The 23,341-nt window shown below is 41.2% G+C and overlaps 1 protein-coding gene across 2 annotated transcripts in view; it reads right to left on the reverse strand.

The window, feature by feature from the left end:
* The window catches only part of A1CF (APOBEC1 complementation factor), a 117,446-nt gene that overhangs the window by 17,327 nt on the left and 76,778 nt on the right, over positions 1–23,341 (reverse strand). The window contains exons 6-11 of one of the 2 annotated variants that reach the window (XM_069101808.1): positions 21,599–21,763; positions 13,924–14,021; positions 12,255–12,528; positions 9,477–9,661; positions 4,343–4,479; positions 3,496–3,635 (exon numbers count right to left, since the gene is read on the reverse strand). In XM_069101808.1, the coding sequence (XP_068957909.1) occupies positions 3,496–3,635; positions 4,343–4,479; positions 9,477–9,661; positions 12,255–12,528; positions 13,924–14,021; positions 21,599–21,763 (999 nt within the window). Of the gene's footprint in view, positions 1–3,495; positions 3,636–4,342; positions 4,480–9,476; positions 9,686–12,254; positions 12,529–13,923; positions 14,022–21,598; positions 21,764–23,341 lie in introns of both variants that reach the window. The other variant, XM_069101809.1, reaches the window with a different exon arrangement.

Consider the following 23,341-nt stretch of genomic DNA (forward strand, 5'->3'; position numbering starts at 1 on the left):
ATCTGTCTACAAATGACCAAACACATGCATTTATATTTGTATATGTGTACATATATATGGCTATACACATATATCTTTGCAAACATTAATATGCTACACAAATACTAGCCATTATCATCCCTGTCTACAGTTATCATCATCATCAAAACAGGAAATTTCTTTTTTGTGTGTGTGTTTTGCTTTTTGGAGGGCAGTTGGGGTTAAGTGACTTGTCCAAGGTCACATGGCTAGTTTTTTTTTTTTTTGGGTGTGTGTTAAGTGTCCTAAGTAGGATTTGAATTCAGGTCCTCCTGACTCCAGGGCCAGTGCTCTATTCACTGCACCACCTAGCCACCCCCACCCCCTATAATTTCATTAGTATACGGAACTCCTGATAAGGAAAGTCTCTCCATGAATGCAGATTGCCACCTACTTTGCAAGTTACAATCTTAGAGAGTTAACTGAGATAACTTAGAAGTTTGTGACTTGCTCTGGGTCTCACAGTCAGTGAATTAAGGGGCAGACTTGTTCCTAGGTCTTCCTGACTTTGGGGCCAGCTCTCTGTTTACTCTGCCCCACTGTCATTGATAATTTTCCCTAGTAATCATGGCAAGTGATTTTTGGGGTTTGGCTTCATACCACATGATAGATGGGTCATCCTGGCTCATGGGCCAACAGATTCAGAGCTAAAAAGGCCCTTAGAGATCATCTAGTCTTACTATCTCATCTTATCAGTAGAGGAAGAGACTGAGGTCCAAGGAAGTGACTCACTCAAGGTCACAGGTAATAAGTGGCAAAGTCAGGATTAGAACTTGGACCCTCTGATTTTAGATCTGAAGTTCTTCCCCCTAGACCAGCACATGTCACCTTTCCTCAGGCTTTGAGGTTTTTGACTTGAAGCTCTTAGTAGGTATTTTCCTTCATAAATTTCCTTTACCATCACCCAGTCTTGCTTCCAATGCTGATGCTGGAAGGGCAGGACCCAGAGCAGAAGGTAAATATGTGACTCTGTTCTTTTCTTGGATCCCTAATTCAGAGTTAAATAAGCCACAGCGAATAAAAATGGCTGAAAATGAAAAAGCATACTAACCAGTTATGAAAATTCGCTAATTCATCCACCATGCATCACTAAAACCTTTTTGTGTTAAGGCACCAGGCAATGATTAAGCCCCAGGTTCTGGAGTCTGGGAGACATGTATCCCACCCGGGCTTTTCCCTCTCCATTCTATCCTTGCCAATGCCACAAGAAGGTTTCAAGAGCAAAGTTCTGATCTTGTCATTTTCCTGCTTAACAAGGGAATGTTGTTGCTTCCTCTGCTTGGATTTTCAAGCCTCTCATGATCTGACTCCAGCCTCTCCTTGACTGATTCATGTCGCTTCTATGTTCCAGCTAATCTGGCATTTGAGTTTTCATGGTGGTGATGTTCTATTTCCTGCCTGCTGTCTCTGAGGGGGAACTTCTAAGAACATCTGAAGTATGAGCCCTGCTAAATCCTATTATATTTTACAGTCAATTCATGGATAATGGGTGACATCATCTATGAGCAAGTAGTAGACTTGGGAAAGTCCTTGGGAATATTCCAGATTGTTCGTACTCTCTGGTATTGGGCACACTCTCCCTCACTGGGCATATTGTCCCTCACTGGGCATACTCTCCCACATTGGGCATACTGTCCCTCACTGGGCATACTCTCCCACATTGGGCATACTCTTCCTCACTGGGCATACTCTCCCACTTGGGTATACTCACGTCCTGGTAGATCAATATACAGAAACCCAAACTTAAGAAACACATCATAATGATAATCAAGGGAGGACTGGTTATTCAAATTACAAGAATAATAATAGTTAATATTTATGTATAGCACTTCAAGGTTTGCAAAGCATATTACATATTTTATCTCACTGGATCTTCACAACCTTCTGAAGTAGGTGCAATTATTATTCTCCTTTTACAGGAGAGGAAACTGAGGCATACAGGTTAAGTAACTTGCCTGGGGTCACACAGCTAGTGCCTAAAGTAGGAGGTGAACTTGGGTCTTACTGTTTGTGTGATCTTAGACAAGTCCCTAAACCTCTCTTGGTCTCAGTTTCCCCAGCTGTTAAATGGAGATAAGAGCACTTACTTCCCAGGATTGTTGTGAAGACAAAATGAGACCATATGTGCTTTGCCAACTTTAACGCACTATGGCAATGAGAACAGCAAGGAAGCTAAGGGGTCATGTAGGAAGAGACACTCTCCTTAATTTTCAGAGGAGGAAGCTCTGGCCCAGAGAGGGACCCAATGGACTTGCCAATGGTCACGCTGGAAGTAAGCCACAGAGTGAATGGCAAACCAGAGCTGCTGGCTCCAAATTCAGCTCTCTTTCCTCTGGGCTACACAGTCTTTGTTTCTCTTCGAAAATAAATGGACAAAAATCGCATCTCTCTAGAACTTTCAGGAATTCATCTAGAATGCCAAGTAAAATGGATTCACACTTTGTTTTAGAGCTAGAGGGCGCCTTCAAAATCATTGTTTTAATACTCCTATATATGTATATGTTGCAATCTTTGGCTATAAGGCTGGGCTAGGACTTAGGAAGACCAGAATTCAAACCTTGCCCAAGACACTTGTTCACTATAGGACCCTGGGTTAGTCACTCCCCAAGTCTCAGTTTCCTCATTTGTAAAAAGAGAATAATAACCCCCATAGCATTTAACTTATAGGTTTGTTGGGAAGATAAAATGAGATGATGTGTGAGAAATAGATTTACAAACATGGATTTGAATCCCACTTCTGACATTTACCATCTTATCTTCTCTAGGCCTCAGTTTCCTCCTCTGTAAAATGAAGGTGTTGGCCTCAGTGGTCTCTGAGGTCACTTCTACCTCCAGAACCAGGATCCTCTGATTTCCCCTATAAAATGCAGACTCCTCCAGAACCAGGAGTTCTTTCATTTGTTTTTGAATTCCTAGAACATCACAATTGCCTGTCACATATCAGGCTCTGAATTGCTGATTGATCAATGCTGTTCAGTTTTCCTCCTTCCATTGTACAGATGAGTAAATTGAGGTCTAAAGAGGAAGTGACAAATCCAAAGTAACACAACCAATGAGTTGCAGAGTAAAACCCCAAATTTTCAGTCTTGGTCTAGTCTTTTTCCCACAAGAATAAATATATATTATACATGTTATATAGATAATATTATATATAACATTAATTTGCTAATTTCCTTGGCAAACTCTTTTGCTCATGTGTCTCGCAAAGGCAAACTTATCATGAGCATAGTCCAAATATGTTTTCATGATTCTAAAAAGAATGGAATTACCACTCAAAGGGACCTCAAAGATATTCTAGTCCGAGCCTTTCATTTTACAGATGAAGCAGCTGAGGGTCGGAGAGCAAGTCAAGTACTTGCCCAAGACCACACAACTAATAGATTCTGGCTCAAAACCAGAATGTTCAATTTCACAGCTAAGGTTGTTTGAAATAGGATTTTCTCGGTGGGACACAAATTAGTGCCAGCTTTCACCCACCTGGAAAAGCAGCAGCAGCAGCAGCTGGCAGTGCCTCGGTTCCCTCCACAGGAATGCCCAGGGTTTGAAGAGTGTACTCAGCTGCATATGTCTTGGCTTCATCCACAAAGGCACTAAGTTTGGGAGGAGTGAAGGGGTGGCTGGAAAGCAGAAGTCATGTTAGACTTGGGACCATTTTCCAAGTTTCTCAGCTAAATAGATGTTGTTACTTACAGATTACTACTATAATAAAGTGGGGAATTTTTGTGGAATTGGAGGATTCAAAATGAGGAGCTGGAAGAAACATGAAACTACTGACTGTTCACAATGCATGAAGAAGAAGATGATAATGGTGAAGATGCTCTTTCTGCGGGGGTCGAGCTCCTGCATAGGCTCATATTTTTGCATACAGATCATCTTAATTTTGCACTCTAAGTTTTCACTACCAAGGAAAGGGGAAGGGAAATGCTGACTTTAGAAGCTGTCAGAAGGCAATGACTCCACGCATTCAACCCAAGACCTTCCCCAATCTCCCCATGCTTCTTCCTACCCCAAACTGTCTCTACAGTCACTTTGGATGTAGTTTGTAGTAATTTATCTGTGTATACATTGCTCCCTCTCCCACCCCAGCGAAATGTAAGTTTCTTGAGGGAAAGGAATGTTTTGATTTTGTTTTTCTAGCTCTAACACTCAGGAAAGCATCTGGCATATGAAAATGAGAACAAACATTTCTTAAATGTCTGTACACAGCCCCTGTCCCCAAGAAACTTGTATTCTTTTGGGGGCTGAAGAAATGCTTGTTGAATTGGATTGAACAAAGAGAAACCAACACCTGAAGCAATTGGGAAAAAAGGGAAAAAGTACCCACATTGCTGGGTTCTGGTTGGCAAGAGCCGGAATGGAGATTTTGTAAAGGAAAAGCTGTCTTTGGTCTTGGCCAATCGCTGAGTGGAGCTGGTACACTGGCTGCCCCCAGTTGTTCTTCTGGCAGATTTCTTCCAAGACCTAGATGAAGAAAAATCTGAACTTTTATTCTATTTCCTTTTAAAAGAACAAATGTTACACTTGGATTACTTCTCTGACTTTAAGAGTTTTATATGTTCATCTTTTGCATTCATGCTAATAGAAGAAAGGCAGAAAATGCCCCATGGCTTAATGACTCATAGACCTTGAGTTGAACTCAATTGAAAATTCAACAATCACTAATTCATAAAGATGTTTTCCACATCACTTGTTCTACTATGTTTTTTTTTTTTGCATAGCTGTTATTCGTTTGGCTTTGTCTCAAGTATTTAAAACTGTTATTTGTAGCTTTAACCTCAATTTTGTTTGCATTTGGATTTCTCCTAGATCAAGTTTTCTTTCCTATGGTCATCTTAATTTATGCATAGAACACAGGATGCAGATACACCTTCCTTTCAGTTCATTGGGTCACAGCCATCAAATGTCACCTTTGTGTAGAAAACCTAAGAAATGTGCTACCAAGGGATAATTCCAAGTGGGCAGTCCTGTATTGCTTGTCTGGTCCCCTTCATTTCTCTGACATCTCATATTGACTCTCTGTGGAATACTCTGCTTTTAAATCATTTCCAGTACCTTCTTTTTTTCTAAGCATTTTGCCCCCAGACATACTGATTAAGTTGTAATAACTGTCTCAGTCTTTTCTCCATATTAGAGCCAATTTGGATGATGATTAGTGTCTAGGGCAAACTACAGTAGAACATTGCCATGAAGTAATATGTTTCCAGAAGAGTCTACAAGGTACAAAGCAGAGGAAAGAAACAAGAATATAGGTGTGTGGGAATAATCCTCCAAAGCATCAAGTCTATAGAGCAATGCTATTCCAGTAGTCCTTTTGGAGTTACATCACAGAATCACAGAATTTTGGTGGAAGAAGGGACCTCAGTAGTCAGCTAGTCCAGTCCAAATTTGAACTGAAATGATCTCTCTAACATATCTAATGTTTTATATATATAACATTATGTTTAACAATAATACTTAATTAGTACTATCTGTTATCGAATATGTAATTAGACATTAATATAAAAATATTAATTTAATCATCTAACATATCTAATGGTCATTCAGTCTTGGCTTGATCAGCTCCATTGAGGAAGCCCATTCATTTGGGTGGCTCTAACTTCAGGATATTTTAACCCCTGAACTCAGCCTAAATTTACTTCTCCTCCTCTTCCATTCTTCACTCTTGGTTCTGCCCTGTGGGCCTTAGCACAACAAGACTAAGTCTCTCCTAGGTAGAATCACAGCGCTTGATTTGGAAGGGACTTCAATGGCTGGCAAGATCAGCCCATCAGCAGAAGAGTCCCCACTGTAACATGCTCAGACAGTCACTGTCCAACTCTTTTTGAAACCTTCCTAGGAAGGGTACTTCCCCCCCCCCCCCCACACACACACACAACCCCTTCTGCTTTGGATACTCGAAGATCCGTTCGGATCACACTGCCACCTCACTCTTCCATTTTCCAGACTAAGCCTCCCTGGTTGAATAAACAGATTCTCACATCATATGATTTTGATATCCTTTGCTATATCATGCTCAACCTCTAGGTACTTACTGTCAAGCTTTTCAAGGTCCTTTCTTTCATGTGGTCCCGAAGGGAACAGAATGCTCCTGACAGAGTCCCATGCACTACTGCAGACGTGGTGCTTTAGATGTGGTCCCACTGGTGTTCCAGGCAGTGTCCTTTACACTCCAGGTGTGGACCCACTTTGGTTCTATAGGGCTCCAGATGTGATTTCTAAAGGCCATCTGGGTTCACATTTGGCTTTTTAGTTCGCTCCCTTTCTACATCCAGCTTGTGGGCACCACATTCAGCTGCCATCTGGGGCATGATTAACTATGCCTTGAACACCACGAAAACATGTTTGGGACAGAGATTTTGACAGGAGCCATGCCATCCCCTTTGAACTTGGGAACATTGTTGATCAGAGGCCCTGAATGAGCTAATGTTCTCTCTCATCTCCACCATCAGCAATCACCTTCCTCCTGCTTGGTCACTTCTTAGGCCTCAGAGAATTGCTTGTCTGCCTGTGGGATCTTGCTTAGCTGACTGTCTGCTAAGGTGTTAGTGATAAGACTTCATACTTCCAGATTATTTGTGCCTTAACAGGAGGCTCTTGTAAGCCCAGAGGAATGAAAGAGTTGTGTTGTCAGAGAGTGACAGACAACACAGAGGGTTGATATTTGGCAGCAGACCCGAAGAACCCTCAAATAGCCAAGGGAAACTTCTTATCTGTTAGGGGATATACGATACATGGGCCAAGATCTGACCAACTTGAAGTAAGCAAGTCTTTATTTTAACAATTTTTTTTCAATGAACAAAAGTCAGTTTTTACTTGCATCCATTGCCATTGAAGAAGAAAAATATCACCCTTGCAATAATATGAGGCAGTTCTTAAACAGTGACAAATAATAACTTACATTTAGATAGCAACTTAGGGGTTGTATTTTCCCTGTATTGTCTGATTTGATCCCCACAAAACCCGGTGGAGGTGCTGTCACCCCCATTTACAGATGGAGAACTGAGGCTCTCAGAGGTTGAGTGACTTTCCAAGTCATATTGACACTAGGCATCTGAGGCAGGATTCAAACCCAGATCTCCTTGACTGTTATTCTGATACTCTCTTCACTAGACTAAGCTGCCTCATAAGATTGGAGGGCAGTATGGATTTTGCTGGATAGGGTGGCAGAGTGTCAGGGGTAGAAGAGGCCTCTGCGGCCCTCAACACAATCCAATACTGGAAAAAAGTCTCCCTCTGGTTAATCTGGAATTGGACCAATCTGTTTTATAAATAGACAAAGGATAGTCCAAATGTAGATCAAATCAATGTGCCATCAGTAGGGACGCAGAACTCCAACTACGGGTATTTATGAATTGGCTATGATCTTCAGAACGTCTTAGTTGGGATCATCCTCTCCCAGGATTTCCTTCTGAGAACACTAGAACTTGTCTCAGGCTCATAACCCTACAGAAAGGGTAAAGAAGGAGATGGTATGTGTAGCTAAGTGGTGCAGAGGATAGAGCACTGGGCCTGGAGTCAGGAAGACCTAAGTTCAAATCCACCTCAGACACTTTCTAGCTGTGTTACCCTGGGCAAGTCACTTAACCCTGTTTGCCTCAGTTTCCTCATCTTTAAAATGAGCTGGAAAAGGAAGTAGATGTAGTCCAGTATGTTTGCCAAGAAAACCCCAAATGAGGTCACAAAGAGTTGGACATGCCTGAAAACTGGCGAGCACCGGCAGTGAGGTACTATGGAAGAATTTAAAGGCCCATTTGTATGACCCTGGGAAAATAATTTTACCTTTCTAGGCCTCAGTTTACTTATTAGTAAAATGAGGAGGCTGGAGTAGATGACTTCTAAAATTCCATTTAACTCCATATTTATGCTGCTATGATCTCTGATTCCTCAGCTATCAAGCAAGTGGTTGGGCTACCAAATATGGAATATGGGGCAAGATTATTTCATGCAACTTGTACTTGCGTCAATACATAGTCAATACACAGCTGTCCTGCTCCCATGAGCTCCCACCTTTTCCTAAAAACATATATGGCATCCAAGAAATGCTAAAGAAATGTGGAATTGTTTCTATATGATACAGAGTAAAGGAAAAGGAACAGAAATGCGCAGAGAAAAACAAAACCAGCAACAGTATCTGAGGTGAACTCAAAGGGGAGAGATTAACTCAAAAAAGACACTTATTAATTCAATGCTGTTGTGATGATTTTGACAAGTTAGTTGGTGAGGGGGAATCCTGTGAAGACCCATTTACTTAGATTTTCATCAAAGCTTTTGAGAAAGTATCTCATAGCATTGGTATGGAGAACGTGGAGAGATAAGGATTAGACTGGTATAGCTGGATTCTGGTGGAATATCTGGACTTAAAAAGCAGTTGATAATAGTGCAGTGTCAACAGGCAGGAGGTTTCTCTTAGGGGATCCTATGGATCTGGGCTTGCTGCTATCCTTTTAAACATTCCTATCAGACTAGAATAAAGGAATAGATGGCCTGCTCAAAAGTTATGCCGATAGCACAAAGCTGAGAGGAATAATCAACATGCTGCATTCAGAATTTAAATGCATCCTGTCAGGTGAGGGCCAGAATTAAACAAGGATAAAGTCTTATATTTGGGTCCAAAAAATAAACATCACAAGTCCAAAATGGGGGAAGCCTGAGTAGACAGTTTCAAGATGATCCTGGGGTTTCAGCAGACTTGAGACTCACTCTGAGTCAGAATAATGCAGTCTTGGGCTGCCTCTAGAGAAAAAAACTTTGAGAATTGGGGGAATGACTGTTCCACTGTTATCTGCCTTCATAAGACTTCATCTGAAGAGTTGTGTTCAGTATCATGGTTTAAGGAGGGCATTGGATAAGTGATAGAGTCCACAATGGCAACCAGCATGGTGAAAGATGTTGGATCCATGATACAGGGGGAATCATTGAAAGAATGGACAGGATTAGCTTGGCAAGAAGATTTGGGGAGATATAATGGGCTTTCTTCAAGTATTTTTGAAGGGCTGCCATGTGGAGGAAAGATCAGTTTTATTCTATTTGAACCAGGAGAAGCAGGTGGAGATGTGAAGCCAATTTAGATTGGATACTAGGAAAGGTTTTTAACCGGTGTTGCCACCCCATCCGAAATGGATTGGGCTGCCTCCCCAGGTGTTGGCTCCCTCTACCTGGAAGATCTTGGTCAGAGGTCAGAGAATGACTTTCTGGGATGTTACTGGGGGAGGAGTTTTACTTTCATATTTTTGTTGAATGGAGTGGCTGCTGGGAGCCCTTCCAATCCTCAAGTTCCACGATTCTACTCAAATCCATATCCAGTTGACTTCCTTCAGAAAGACTAAAATAGTTTAGAGGTTATAGTTCCCATACACCTTCATTCCTTATTTTGTTTGGTTGTCTATGATGTTAGTTATTCATTTAATTGTTTAAACATTTAAAGAAAACAGGGCTTGATGCTTCTTCCTACTACCTACCTGTGGAGCAAGTTTAATTCCTTGAGGCTTTAAGGTAACTGGATTCATGGGAGTGAGCTCCATCCCAGGTAAAATGTCGTAGAGTTTGTCTTCTCCCCTCTTGTCTCCTTTGACCTGATAGCCACGCCCCCGGCCTGGGTAGGCCAAATATCCACGACCGCCCAGTCCTCTAACTCCCGCAGCCCCTACAGGGACATTCATGTAAATTTCTAGGAATGTAAGAAGGTATTAAACTGAATCAAACCACCAGAAAATCACCCTGATTCTTACTGTAATGGAAAAGTTAGCCCCCAGCCACATTGATTATGTCCCTGAAGATAGGCCCCGAGGTGGGATTCTAATGTTACAAAGCTCAATGAAGAGTATAGTTCACAAGAGAAAAGTGAGTGACCTTCGAAGGACACCAGCACCGTGGAGATTTGCCTTTAGTGCCTACGGCAGGCTGGATCTCTGAGCTGGAAGCGACATTTTCAAATTTGGCTGGCGATGAACTTAGCTCTCAGAGAGATTTAGCCAGAGAGTAAGATGGTAGAACGGTTTATTAAAGCATCCCAATGTAATATCACCACCCTGCTTCTAATATTCCATCTTGCCTTTGGACTCTCCTTTAGCAGCAAAATCAAAGTCACTGCCGGCACATGAGGATACTGGGCTAGGAAGCAAACGGCCATTTTGGTTAAGTTCCCCATATTGGCTTCTTTGATCTGTCAATGTAAGGTCCAACTTTTCATTGAGTTCATGCACAGATTAGTTTTGATTTTAGCTTTACTATTTTGTGTGTATATATGCCACATTGCTGATTCGATTAGCCATTTATGGCATAAAGGGATAGGAAAAATAATTATATCAGTTACTCTTCCTTCAATCAGCATCATTGGTTCCTAAATAGTTATAAGACAGATTTTTTTCACCCTTGTTTAAAGCACAGAGCATTCTCATCTTCCTCTTCCCCCATGCACACATTACAACTGGTTCATTTTAAAGGTATGGAATTTTGATTCTTTATTGACATGATTCCCCCCAGAAAAGTGTAGAGGGCTGCTTCTGGAGACAGAGGAGGTCTTCCAGCAAAGGCTGGATGACCACATGCAGTGTGTTTGTGAAAGAGATTGGGGGGAGGGTATGGGCTACACAACATTTCCACTTTCCACTCTGAGATTGGGGTTCTATGCAATATTTGATTCCGAGTGAAATTAAATGTTCCTTAGGAGCCTTCCTCTCTGCCCAAATGATCCGGGACCTGGAAGCCTACATATTGTGGTTTTTTCCTCCTGCCTTCATTAGATATTTTATAACAGGAAATAGAAATTATCTGGCAGCCAGACTGCTTCCTTTTCTGATTGGAATTTAATTCCTCATTTTCTAATACTCAGAAACAAGCTAAGTTCCACATTCACATCCCCATGAGAAGATATCATCTATATTTCTAAATGGAGGTAAGATGAGAGCATACTACCATATTAGGTGTTATCAAATTAGTAACAATATGCTGTTCATAGACAGAGAGGGTACTCCCAGCCCACTACCAACAGAATGTGTATTCGAAATTGTTTCTCCATTAGTAGTGAGCAGATTATGCTGAGCTCTGTGGTTCAAACTCAGTGCCTTTGGGTCACAGGATGCAGAGCAGGGAAGGAAAGATCTTCCTGGTTGTATCCCTGACACTTAGCACAGTGCCTCGCATGTATTAGGCTCTCAATAAATGTTTACTGAATTGAAGTGGATTGCATCTAGTCCTATGCCCTCATTTTTACAAAGGAGGAAACTGAGCCAAGAGAGATAAGCCAAGAGAGGCTTATCCAGGGTCACATGGATCAAAAGCAGCAGGGCTGTTTTGTGCTTCCTGGCACACACCTATTCCTCCATCTACCCCCTCAGTCACGTATAGAGATGGTCTTGGTCATACCCTTGATTTTGCTATAACTCCCAAGTTCAATACCCAGAATATTCTACTTACATGGTCACGAGCTCTGAAATTCCTTTACCTGTTCATAATTATTGTCATTCCACCGCGCCTTCTGCCCTACAACCCCAGCCGTGCTCTTGGTCCTCATTGCAAACTCCATTTCTTTCACCCGTTTTTTCCCAGGCTATCACTCCTGCACCAGCTATACTCTCCTCTCTTTCCCATCCTGACACTTTAGTGAACCAATTCAACTCCACACTATCCTTTCTCGTTAGCACCTTGCCCCATTTCCCTACATTTATCTTGCCCTGCCAAGTTTCAACCTTAGATGATTCCTATCTGCATTAGCAGACAGAGTGCCTCGGGCCAATGAGCTCCTATCTCTATCCAGATGCTCATAAAAATGGCTTATTAACATAGTGGTGGGGGTTGGGGAAAAAGGAGTGAGCCATGATGGACATCTCTGCATGGTGTATCTACGCTGATGAAATCACAGAGGCTTGGTGCTTTGAATAACAATAACAATCACTACTGTTACTTTTAGGATTAGGATCCAAACTGGGATTTGGGCTTTACACTGTGCTGTAACCAAAGGACTCAGCTCAGAACAAGTCATTTATTCACATTTAATTGACTCTACATTTCTCTCTCTCTAAATCTCTAGTGAAAAGGTGAAAATGTTTACCAGTTGTAATGTGATTAAAAAAAGAAGATTCCTTGCCTAATACAGTAGGTACACCATGTGATTTTCAGTGAACAATTTCCATTCTATATAACTACAATAACCCCCATATAATCCATCTAAAGCTATTGCAAACAAATTATTTGGTATCTTTAGTGAATCTTTGAAATTTCTAAATGGTAGATGTTACCTCTAATAGATGGGGGCCGGATGATGGCTCTGTTGCTGAGGTGCCCCTTGGCCACTGGAAAGTGGAGGTTTGGAATGGCTGCAAAGGCCTGTGGGGCATAGAAGACAGGTGCTCCCAGATAGGCTGTGGCTGGGTCATAAACATGTCCCAGTGAATAAGTGTATTCCCCTTGTAGGACGGTGCCCCGGCCACCTGTGCCACGAGTATATCTCACATAGCTGTCTTTATCCACTGGCTTGGCTAATGTCACTTCAATAGGAGAACCATCCAATACCTTTTATAATAAGAAAAGGAAAGGTAATGTGAGGAATAGCAAAGGCAGCCCGTTCAGATTATGTCCCCAACCTGTTGTTTGTTCTTTCTTCTTGATTTTAATTTACTTACTTTTAGTTTGCAACATTCAGTTCCACAATCCCTGGAGTTCCAAATTTTCTCCCTCTCCACCTCTCCCGCCACCCTGCCTTGGTGGCATGTCATCTGCTATATTGCTCTAACTTTCTAAGTTTAATTGGGCAAACATACTCCATGTCCCAAGGTCTTACATAATAATCAACTCATGAGTAGGGGGAGGTGATGGGAACAATAATATGGCCCCACGAGGGGTATGGCAAAGAACGTGTGTCATGTCCATGAAAGGCCCAACCTTTAGGGAGATGGGCTGAGTGAGGAAAAAGTAAACCTCTCTCATACTCCTTGTATTTCACCTCCTGATCTGGATTCCTCTTGTAGCTGATTCCATTTGCCTAAAATCAGTTTCCTGACCTATCCAGTGCTATGTGTATAATTCTGATCCTGTCATTTTAACCCTTGGAATACAAGGCTGAGACCCAGTCCAGCCTATTGACTTCCCATCCCAGTTTGGACCCTATACATCTCCCCTCAAGGATTCTCTACCTCTCCTCCCTGATGCTTGCCAGAATCACAGGCAACACTGGTATTCCCCTAGCTGGGATATAGACCCTTATTGAAGGCTCACTCCTCCCCCAGCCTTGTACATTCCACCATTTTCATGCAAATGACTCTTATAGGACATGGGCCAGTCTGACAGGGGTATGTATACCAGCCCTGAAGGCAGGGCAAAATAGCTCAAATTTGAGCTCTTTCCCTAAGCCAGGTTTGAATGGAGAATCAGAAGCTCCTGTCCTAGGTGGGGGATCAGCCAGGTTTCCCTACTCCCGGGTCCGCTGCCCATGCAAGATAGGTATAACTCCATGGTCAAATGATTGTTGACATGCAACTGAAATGTAATGAAAGTGTTCCCAGAAGTGGCATGTGGAGATTACCTTCGTTGCTGCTTGTTTGCACCTTCAATGTAGGGATAACAGAGAGGAAAGAGGAAGAAATTTGAAAGAAAACTAGTGGAAAATGTGCTGGTCTGGAAATCAGAAGCACTGGATTCAAATCCTGGCTCTGTTGCTTGCAACCTGGGTGATGTTGGGCAAGGAATTTAACTCCTGTGGGTCTCAGCTTCCTCATCCATCAAAATAGGTGCTTGGGCTAGCTATCTGTGAAGTGTCTCCCAACCCTCATTCTCTCTGTGGAAGTCTGACATTGTGGGGCTAGCTAAGCATCCACATCAAACTCCTCCATTGGACTTTGGTCATTACACAGTGCAGGTGTCTTTCCCTCATGTATGGAAGCCACTCATTGGCTCATGTTCCTGCAGTACCTTCCCATTTAAAGCCTTCATGGCGTTCACTGCATCTTCACGGTTATTGAAGTGCACAAAAGCATAGTCTCGGATTTTCTTCACTCGCTCCACGGAACCTACAAGGAATGAGGGAAAATGAGGCTCTTATTGGAGGTCATGTCAGGCTGATTGCACATGGTGGCTTCTCTGGCAACCTGAACAGCAGAAGAACATTGAGGCTATGTACTCCAACACCCTCATTTTGTGTCACTTAAAAATATGCTCATTTAAAAATTCTTACATTAACAGACACCAACTCAAATGGCATTTACATATACATTATAGTACAGTAGGGGAAGATTATATGAGAATCTGCAAATCTCTGTTATATAGACCTTGCATTTCTTTTTATGTGTACAATAATTACAACATGGCGTCCTTTCTGTTCTCTTCCCTTTTTGGGGAGGAGTAAGAGGCGCATATCCCTACCCTGCCACTCTCTGCCCTCCCTCCCAAAATGAAAAACAAACAAACAAACCCTGAAATATTAATAATTTATATATATATGACAGAGTATGTTATTGATGGCATATATAGTATTGCTCTATATACTACATATTGTTAATATGTAGTAGTATGCATATACATGTATATGTATATGTGTATTTATATATACATACATAGCTATCTATGTACATACTATTGGTACTGAATATTGATATTCAGATAACACACCTTCAGAGGTGTGTTAGTGATGGCTACCATAATAAATGGACGGACCCCCAGGTGTGATTTCTTTCTACAATGCAATAATACCACACACACATATACATATATAGTGTATATATATATCTACATATACACACATACATATACATATATTTATATATGATAAGCCATTATGGGAATTTGTATTACTTTATCAATATTTTTAGAAGTTTTTTATATATAAAGCTTTTACATGTATAAAATATATTCATATGCATGTATATATACAATGCAATATATTTACACATACACAAATAGACATATATGTAATGCATATGTATTTCTTATGTTGTAGCTTAAGCCCCTCACATCTTTATAAGGAGATGGAGTCTGCTTCATGGTCCAGACTCTAGAAATGCAGTTGGTTATTTTCTTCATAAGCACTCAAGTCTTTCAAAGTTTTTCTTTACACATTATTGCTGTGTAGTTGTTCTCATGGTCCTGCTCTTCACTTTACTATATCTGTTTATTCAAGTTTCCCCAGATTTCCTATCCCTTTAATCATTCCTGATGAGATAATACTATTCTATTTCATACATATACCATATACTAAAATATATATTTTGCTACATATGAATTCTTTTTTTTGATCTCTTTGGAGATGTGTGTATATATATGTATATGTGTATATATATATACATAAACACACACATACATACACATACATACATACATAGCTGTGTGACTTTGTAGACAGAGTTCCAAATTGCTTTCTAGTATTGCTGGACTGATTTACAGCTTTACCAACTGCGGGTTAATGTGCTTCCCCAGCCTCCAACCATTTGTCATTGTCTTTTTTTGTTATGTTTGACAATCTGATGGATATGAGGTAGAAATTCATAGGTGCTTTAATTTGTATTTCTCTAATTATTAATAATTTGAAGCATTTTCCACATGGTTTATGATTTTTTGAATTTCTTCATTTGAAAAGCATGTTTCTATCTTTTGACTATTTATCTACCAGAGAACAACCCATTCTTAAATGTTTGAATTAGTTCCCTATACATTTTGTATATCAGACATTATTCAGAAATTTCTTGCAAAGATTTTTTCCTAGTTAACTCTTTCTTTTCTAATTTTAACCGCATTGGTTTTGTTTGTGCAAAACCTTTATAGTCAAGAGTCTATTTGATCTTCCATGATCTTCTCTCTCACTGTTTGGTTATAAACTCTTTCCCCTCCTTCTGTTCAGACAGATATTTTTCTCCTTGTTCCTCTAATTTGTTTATAATGTGACCTTTTGTATCTTTTTGGAGCTTATCTTGTTATATGTTGGGACAGATCTGTCTCTCCTTAATTTCTTCCAGAATGCTTTCCAGTTTTCCCAGCAGTTCTTGCCAGATAGTGAGTCCTTATCACAATTACTGGGGTCTTTAGATCCCAGGAGTTGAAGCATAGAGAGATTATCCAACTTGCCTCAAATGTCACAGATAACACACTAGCAGAGCTGGGGGAGGGGCATCTGACCTGGGTCATCTCCCTCCAAATCCTGCCCCCTTTCAATTGTCCCATGCTGCCTCATGCTTTGGCTTCCAGCTGTCTTTTCAGGAACACTTTGGTTGAAAAAAAAATGAAATACACCTGTGTATCTAGGTGAGAATCAGGCAAATAAAGGTCATATCTGGAGAACCACCCTCCCCAAAACAGAAGCCTATGGGACTCTGCTTGGTATGGGGTTCCATTTTCGCCTATAAGTCCCTGTAATGCTGACAACTTGCCACTGCAGGAGACTTTGGTAATATTTTTAAGGGGCTATGGTCAGAGGGCAGTGAAATTTTAGATGTCTTCTAGGCACTGACAACTGGAAATAAAGTTGGAAGTTTCCCTCATCTGCACTCGTTGCCCACTTTCTTTTTAGACTTTAAGAGAAGTGTGGCCACAGTAGAATAGAACTGGGCTCCTTGATAGGAACTCCTGGTGCTTTGGGATCTTCTTTCTGGAGGCCATACTTCTCCCTCCTTGAAGACTTGTGCTACCTTCCATCAGTTCTTTGCTATTTATTCTCTCCCAGAGCATGAAAATGAGTAAGTATGATGGGCATCATTAAGGAGCCTGGGAGTCTCAGCAACAAATTAAGGGATATATGCTCACCATCAGCCCACAGGGAAAGCATCTTGGGAAAGGTGAATGGTTTTTCATGGCTTTTGTTTTAACTAATGAGGTCTAGACACAGCCTTGGCTTATCAGAACGGTCTGGGAGGAAATGCTGATAAATGGGTAGTCTTTCAGCATTTTCTTTGAAATCTCTTCTTTTTGGAAAAAAAAGTTCAGTTGTAACTGTTAAACATTATAAACATCACTTACTTCTGGTGGGTGGTATGACGGCCAAGAACAGAGAAGGAAAACGGTTCAATTCATGTAGATGCATAGGAATGTGCATGTTTAAACATGACTATGATTATCGATATCTAAGTATATGTATTTGTAAGTGTATGTATGTATGGGTGTAGGCATATTTATGCATATATGTATATCTTTCTGTATAGATCTATATGCGCATGTATACACGTACATGTATATTGTACCTGCATGTGGGTGTGTATGTGTGCATGTGTGTACACACATATGTCCATGCTTAATTGTAGCCTTTTGGGGGAAAAGGGAAGAAGGGGGAAAAACACAAAGAAAAAGTGCACAGCAGAGAATACAAGAAAATTTAGATGGAAGCAAAGGAAAGATGGACAGCTCTCAAAACATTATGTGGTATTTATTTCATAGGCTTTCTTGAAATAGAAATTTATTGCTATATATTTTGAATCTTCTCTCACACTGTGTGTATGTGGGAATGCTTTTTTTCTTATTTTAGTTTTAGTATTTGTTTTTTCTTTTTCTTATTTTGTATTTAAGTTAAAAAAAAAAAAAGAAAATCACCCAAGTCGCAAAAGATAAGCCAAATTTGGAGTTGACAGGATAACCCCAGAGCAGGCCACATTACTCCCTCCTCTCAGTGCAAGGCAATGGACCACAGGGACAGAATGCTGCCAACAATGCCATATATGGTTGCTGTATTAGTTGTTTTTGCCTTTTTTTCTTGTGACATGGGAAGGTTCGATTCTGGATGAACATGGCATCCAGATGCAATGCAAAACAACTGATGGCATCCAGAATTAGAGCTGGAAGGGACATTAGGGGCACCAAGTCCAACCCCCTTATTTTACAGACAAGGAAACTGAGGCACAGAGAGGTTAAGTGGCTTGCCCAGGGTAGTTGAGAGTAGGGAGGAGAAGCAATATCTAGGAATATCTGTTTTATAAACACAAGAGGATCAATTAAAATGTGTGAGCATTCTTTACCCCCTACCCCCAATCAGAACCAGGCCTCCATGAAAACTGTTAGCTGTTGTTATAGAACTACTTGTGGGAATTTGGGGACCCCCAACAATTGGAAAATCAAGGAATAGCAAACCAAATGACATTTTTATAGCATTTCATGGTTGACAAATTATTTTACTGTGGTTCGGTGGATAGAGAAATGGGTCTGGAGTCAGGAAGACCTGAGTTCAAATCTGACCTCAGATACCTACTAGCTATGTGACCCTGTGTAAGTCACTTTATCCTGTTTGCCTCATTTTCCTCATCTGTAAAGTGAGCTGGAGAAGGAAATGGCAAACCACCTCCAATATCTTTGACAAGAAAATTCCCCCAAAAGGGATCATGAAGAGTTGGACATGACTGAAAACGACTGAACAGCAACTACAAAAATTATTTTATAGGAACTATATTATTTGATCCTTACAACATATGTGTGAGGCCAATGTCACTATAAATATCATTTCCTTCATTTTTCCAGGCAAGGAAACTGAGACTCAGAAAATATATTTGATTTGCTCAGGGTCATACAACAAGAATTTGAGGTAGGGCTTGAACCTGGATCTTTCCTGGCTCCAACTCCATTGCTCTGTCGATAGGGCCATGATGCCCTTTAAGGTAGATGACCAATGGTTTTACAGCATGCTGGGGAAATCAGCAGCCCTTCGACTTCTAATAAAAGGCAGCCATTCCTAGTTATGGGATTAACTGCATTGACCAGGTACTCATGGAAGTTTCACATGAACCTGGTCGGGTGGGAGTTATTAATGAATTAGAAGAGGAGAAAATAATTTCTAATTGAAAAATTAGAGAAATAATTCATCTAGATCATAATGAATTCCTGAAGATGGATTTACACCAAACAGCAAGCTGTGGGGCCCCAAACCAAGAGCCCACATACAGGGTGAGAAAAGATACTGGAGGTCTGTGTATGTTAGAGGGAGCCCTGGCTTCCATCTAGTGGCATGCACATTAGATGTGATTAGAAGAATAGCATTCTTACAAGTTAAAGCTTATGGATGAATGAACATTATATCAAACTAGTCTTTTTTAATCATACTGAATGTTTCTTATACCTAACACACTAATTCACAGGATCATAGATTTAGGGGTGGAATGTTAAAAGAGCTGCCTTTGTGGTTGGAACAAAGAATATTATAAAATTAAAAGAGGATGAGCTATGAGAGGCAGCTTGGTGGCACCGTGCAGAGAGCACTGGGCTTGGAATCAGGAAGAGTCATCTTTACGAGTTCAAATCTGTCCCCTGACAATTACTAGCTGGGTGACCCTGGGCAAGTCACTTCACCCCATTTGCCTCAGTTTCCTCATCTGCAAAGTGAACTGGAGAAGGAAATGACAAACCGCTCCAGTATCTTTGCCAAGAAAAGCCCAAATGGGGTCATGAAGAGCTGGCCATGACTGAAAGGACTAAACAACAAGATATAAAAATAATGTAATTAATGGGATATCAAATAGGTCCTAAAAGGAAAGTAAAGTAATTTGGGATATTTTTTTTATTGTCGGTGAATATGGCTTTTAAAATTTAAGTTATTAAGATATTGTTCAATGTTTTTCAAGTGTTTCAGGCAGTACTTGGAGAGACATAGTACCCAGGAGTAGGAAGATGATAATCTTGAATACTCTGGTCAGATCACATCAGGGGTATTGTAATGAGAGCTGGGCACCGTGGTTTAAGAAATGGTGCTAACAAACTGGAGAGCCTACAGAGGGGCTAAGAAAGGACATGATCTGTAGCACTTGAAGGAGTTGGGGATGGCTATCTTGGAGAAGAAAGGGTCCAGAAAAAGGGAGAACAAGATAGTGCCATTCAAACATCTTAAAGGCCACCACACAGAAGAGGGTTTAGTCTTGTCCATCTTGGTTTAGGAGGAATGGGTTGAAGTTGGAGAGAGGTGAATTTGGGCCTCATGTACAGCTAGACTCCCCAAGAACTAGAGCTGTCCAAGAACAGAATGGGATATCTTGGAAGGAGGCAGGCTTCCCCTCATTGGAGCTCTTTAAGCAAAGGCTGGATCAGTATGAGCTGAGGGTGTTGCCAGAAATAATATTCTTCAAGCAATAGTAGGCTTAGCTGCCTCTGAGGTTCTTTCCAGTGGAAATTCTGTGTTTCTATGACTTTGTTTAAACACCTATCAGATAGACAGCTGATGATACAATGCCTAGTCATTCTCCATTGGCACAAAGATAGCAAATGTTCTTCAGTTTTAGCCGGAGGGATTTTAGTAATGTTTTCATACAAGTGGCACAGTCCTTTCAGCTCTGTGTACGTGATAGCTCAGGATAAGGAATTTATTTCTGTGAGAAGCAGGTGAACATAATGTTTCCATGGAGTCTTTGGTGAGGCAATAGACTTTATAGGTTGCCTAGGCAAATGTGAACATAAACCCCATGTTACAGTGTTTCTGATTCAGTCTTAACCCAGATTACTTCTCTTTTTTTTAAATTAAAAAAAATTTTTTTTAAAGCGTTCGGGGTTAAGTAACTTGCTCAAGGTTACACGGCCAGCTATTTCTGGGTGTGGTGCTAAGTATCTGAGCCCGGACCTGATCCAGGTCATCCCGACACTGGAGCCGGTGCTCCTACTCGCTGAGCCACCTGGCCGCCCCTAAGCAATTGGGGTTAAGTAACTTGCTCAAGGTCACACAGCCAGGTGTTTCTGGGTGGGTGCTAAGTGTCTGAGCCCGAGATTCGATCTCCAGGTCTTCTCAACACTGGAGCTGGTGCTCTTACTCGCTGTGCTACCTGGCCGCCCCAACCCAGATTACTTCTAATGCTTTAAGAATTTGCAGAGAAAACATTAGGATTAACTCAGAATATCAATACCGAAACTCAACACTGCCTGGGACTCTCTCGGTTCTTCTTGTCCTATTACCTCCCCCGAATAAACCCTTTTCAAGATCCCTGACAAGTGGTCTTCCAATCTTTGCTTAAAGACCACCAGCAAGGGGAAACCCCTCACCTTCTATTCGGGAATGGTTTAAATAGTTAGGAAGTTCTTCTGATAGCAAGCCCAAGATTGTTTCTTTGTAACTTCTGCCCATGGTTCCTCTTAATTTTGCTCTGGGGTCACACAGAACAATACTAACCCCCCTTCGACAGCATAGCCTTTCAAATACCTAAATATCATTCCCATAGTTCTCTGAATCCTTTCTTGTCTATGCTGTGTCCTCAGTTCCTTCAACTAATCCTCATATGGAATGCTCCCAAGAAACTTTACCATCTTGGTTACCAAAGCCCTTCTTGAACTGTGATGCCCTGACTGACCCACCCAGGAGGGAGTATGGGGGGATCATCACCTTGCTAGTTCTGCATGCTGGGACGTCTCAATGCAGCCAATAACTCGATATGAGATGTGGCTACCTTATCCCACTGTTGACTCATGGGATTATAGTCCACTATGCCCTAGATCTTTCTCTGATGAATTACCTTCTTGCCTTATCTCCAAGGCTGAGTTTTACCATGTCAGGCTTATTTCACATTTTGATTTGCTCACTGAATATTCAACTATAGGGCTCTCTGAATGAAGGCTGTCCTGATCAAAGCTGTGAAGACTTGTACCAAGGCCAAATGCATGAATGTCACAAAATAGAAGAGTCATCTCCCACGGAAATCCCTACCTGGTCTAATACTGTTGAATTCCTTTTCAATGGTCTCTTCAGATGTAGACAGCATGAGGTTTCGCACATAAAGGATTTTCACAGAAGACATTGTATCTTCATCAACTTCTACTTCTGGCTCTGCCCAGTCTACTGCAATGGCATGTCCCCACAACTGAATTCTCCCTGTTGAAAAGGACCAGAAAACTGATTGATAAAAATGGTAATTTAGGTAGAAAACTGCCCTGGTCCTTTGAATGGCTTCTTACATGACATTAATTATGGATTCAGAGATTTAGCTCTCAAGGGAAACTTAGCAATCATCCAGTCCAAATCCCTCAATTTATAGATGTAGAAACTGAGGCCCCAAAAGGAAGGTGATAGATAGTAAATGAGAGGCAAGATTTGAATCCAGCTCCTCTGACTTAAGATCCACCATACTTTCTACTGTACTAGGCTGTCACATGCAGGATTTCCACCCAGGCTCTGCCCCTTTGTTAATTATTAGCCTTAGGAAGATCACTTTCTTTCTTTCTTTGTTTCTCCCTTTATACAATGAAGAGATTGGATTAGATGACCTCTAAGGTTCTTTCCAGCTTTAAATCCATGAATCTAGAAATCAGAGAGGAAAAACCATTGAGAGTAGAAGGTGGACCTTGTGATACATCCTGGATCAGACCTAAAAGAAGTCTGGTAGAGAAATCGGGATGATACACGTGTCTGTGTAAGTGAAGTGGGAATGGAGTTTGAAAACAGGTGTGAAGGAGCCTCCAGGATATTTTTAGTTCCTAAAACTTGTCTACTGAGTTAAACTCAGTCAATGAACATTCTTAAGTACCCAGCACGTTCCAGGTATCATGCTAAGTACATGAGATATAAAGAAAGGCAAAGGACATTCTCTGCTCTCAAGGAACTTGCAGTCTAATGGGGGAGACAACATGCAAAGAACTATGTCCAAAAAAGGCATAGGGATAAATTGAAGATTCCCAACAGAGAGAAGGCACTAGACTAAGAACACTCAGGAGAATGGGATTTTGCCTGGCACTTGAAGGAAGCTAGGGAAGCCAGGAGGTGGAAATGAAGAGGGAGAAAATTCCAAGCATAGGGAATAGCCAGTGAAAATGCCCAGGGTTTGGAGATGGAGTGTTTTATTTGAGGAATAGCAAGGAGGCCAGTGTCACTAGATCACTGAATATGTCAGTGGGTGAGTGGGATATAAGGTATAAGAAGATTGGAAAAGTGGGAAGGTGGATTTTGAATGCCAGATGATTTTTTATTTGATTCTTGAGATGATATGTAGCTATTGAAGTTTATTGAGTGGTGTGTGTGTGTGTGTGTGTGTGTGTGTGTGTGTGTGTGTGCGTGTGTGTGTGTGTGTGTGTGTGTGTGTGTGTGTGTATGTGTGTAATGGTCAGATATGCACCTTAGGAAAATCACTTTGCTAACTGAATTGAGCATGGACTGGAATGAAGTAGACTTGTTCAGGGATACCAATGAGGAAGCCATTAAATAGTCAAGGTATGTGGAGATGAGAATCTGTCCTAAGTAGGCGACAGAATCAAATAAAGGGATGTACGTAAGAGGTGGTATGAAGGTAAAATGGAAAGGCTTTGGTAATAGATTGAATCTCAGGTGGAGGAGGGAAAACTTGAGGATGTCATCTAGGTTGTGAGCGTAGATGACCAGGAGGATGGTGGTTCATTCAACAGTACTGGGGAATTTTGGAAGGAGAGAGGGTTTGGGGAGCAGGGAAAGATGAGTTCA

This window comes from Petaurus breviceps, unplaced genomic scaffold (assembly GCF_028583685.1).
Source record: "Petaurus breviceps papuanus isolate PSGF00001 unplaced genomic scaffold, PetGlider_PUasm1.0 490, whole genome shotgun sequence".
NCBI lineage: Eukaryota > Metazoa > Chordata > Mammalia > Diprotodontia > Petauridae > Petaurus > Petaurus breviceps.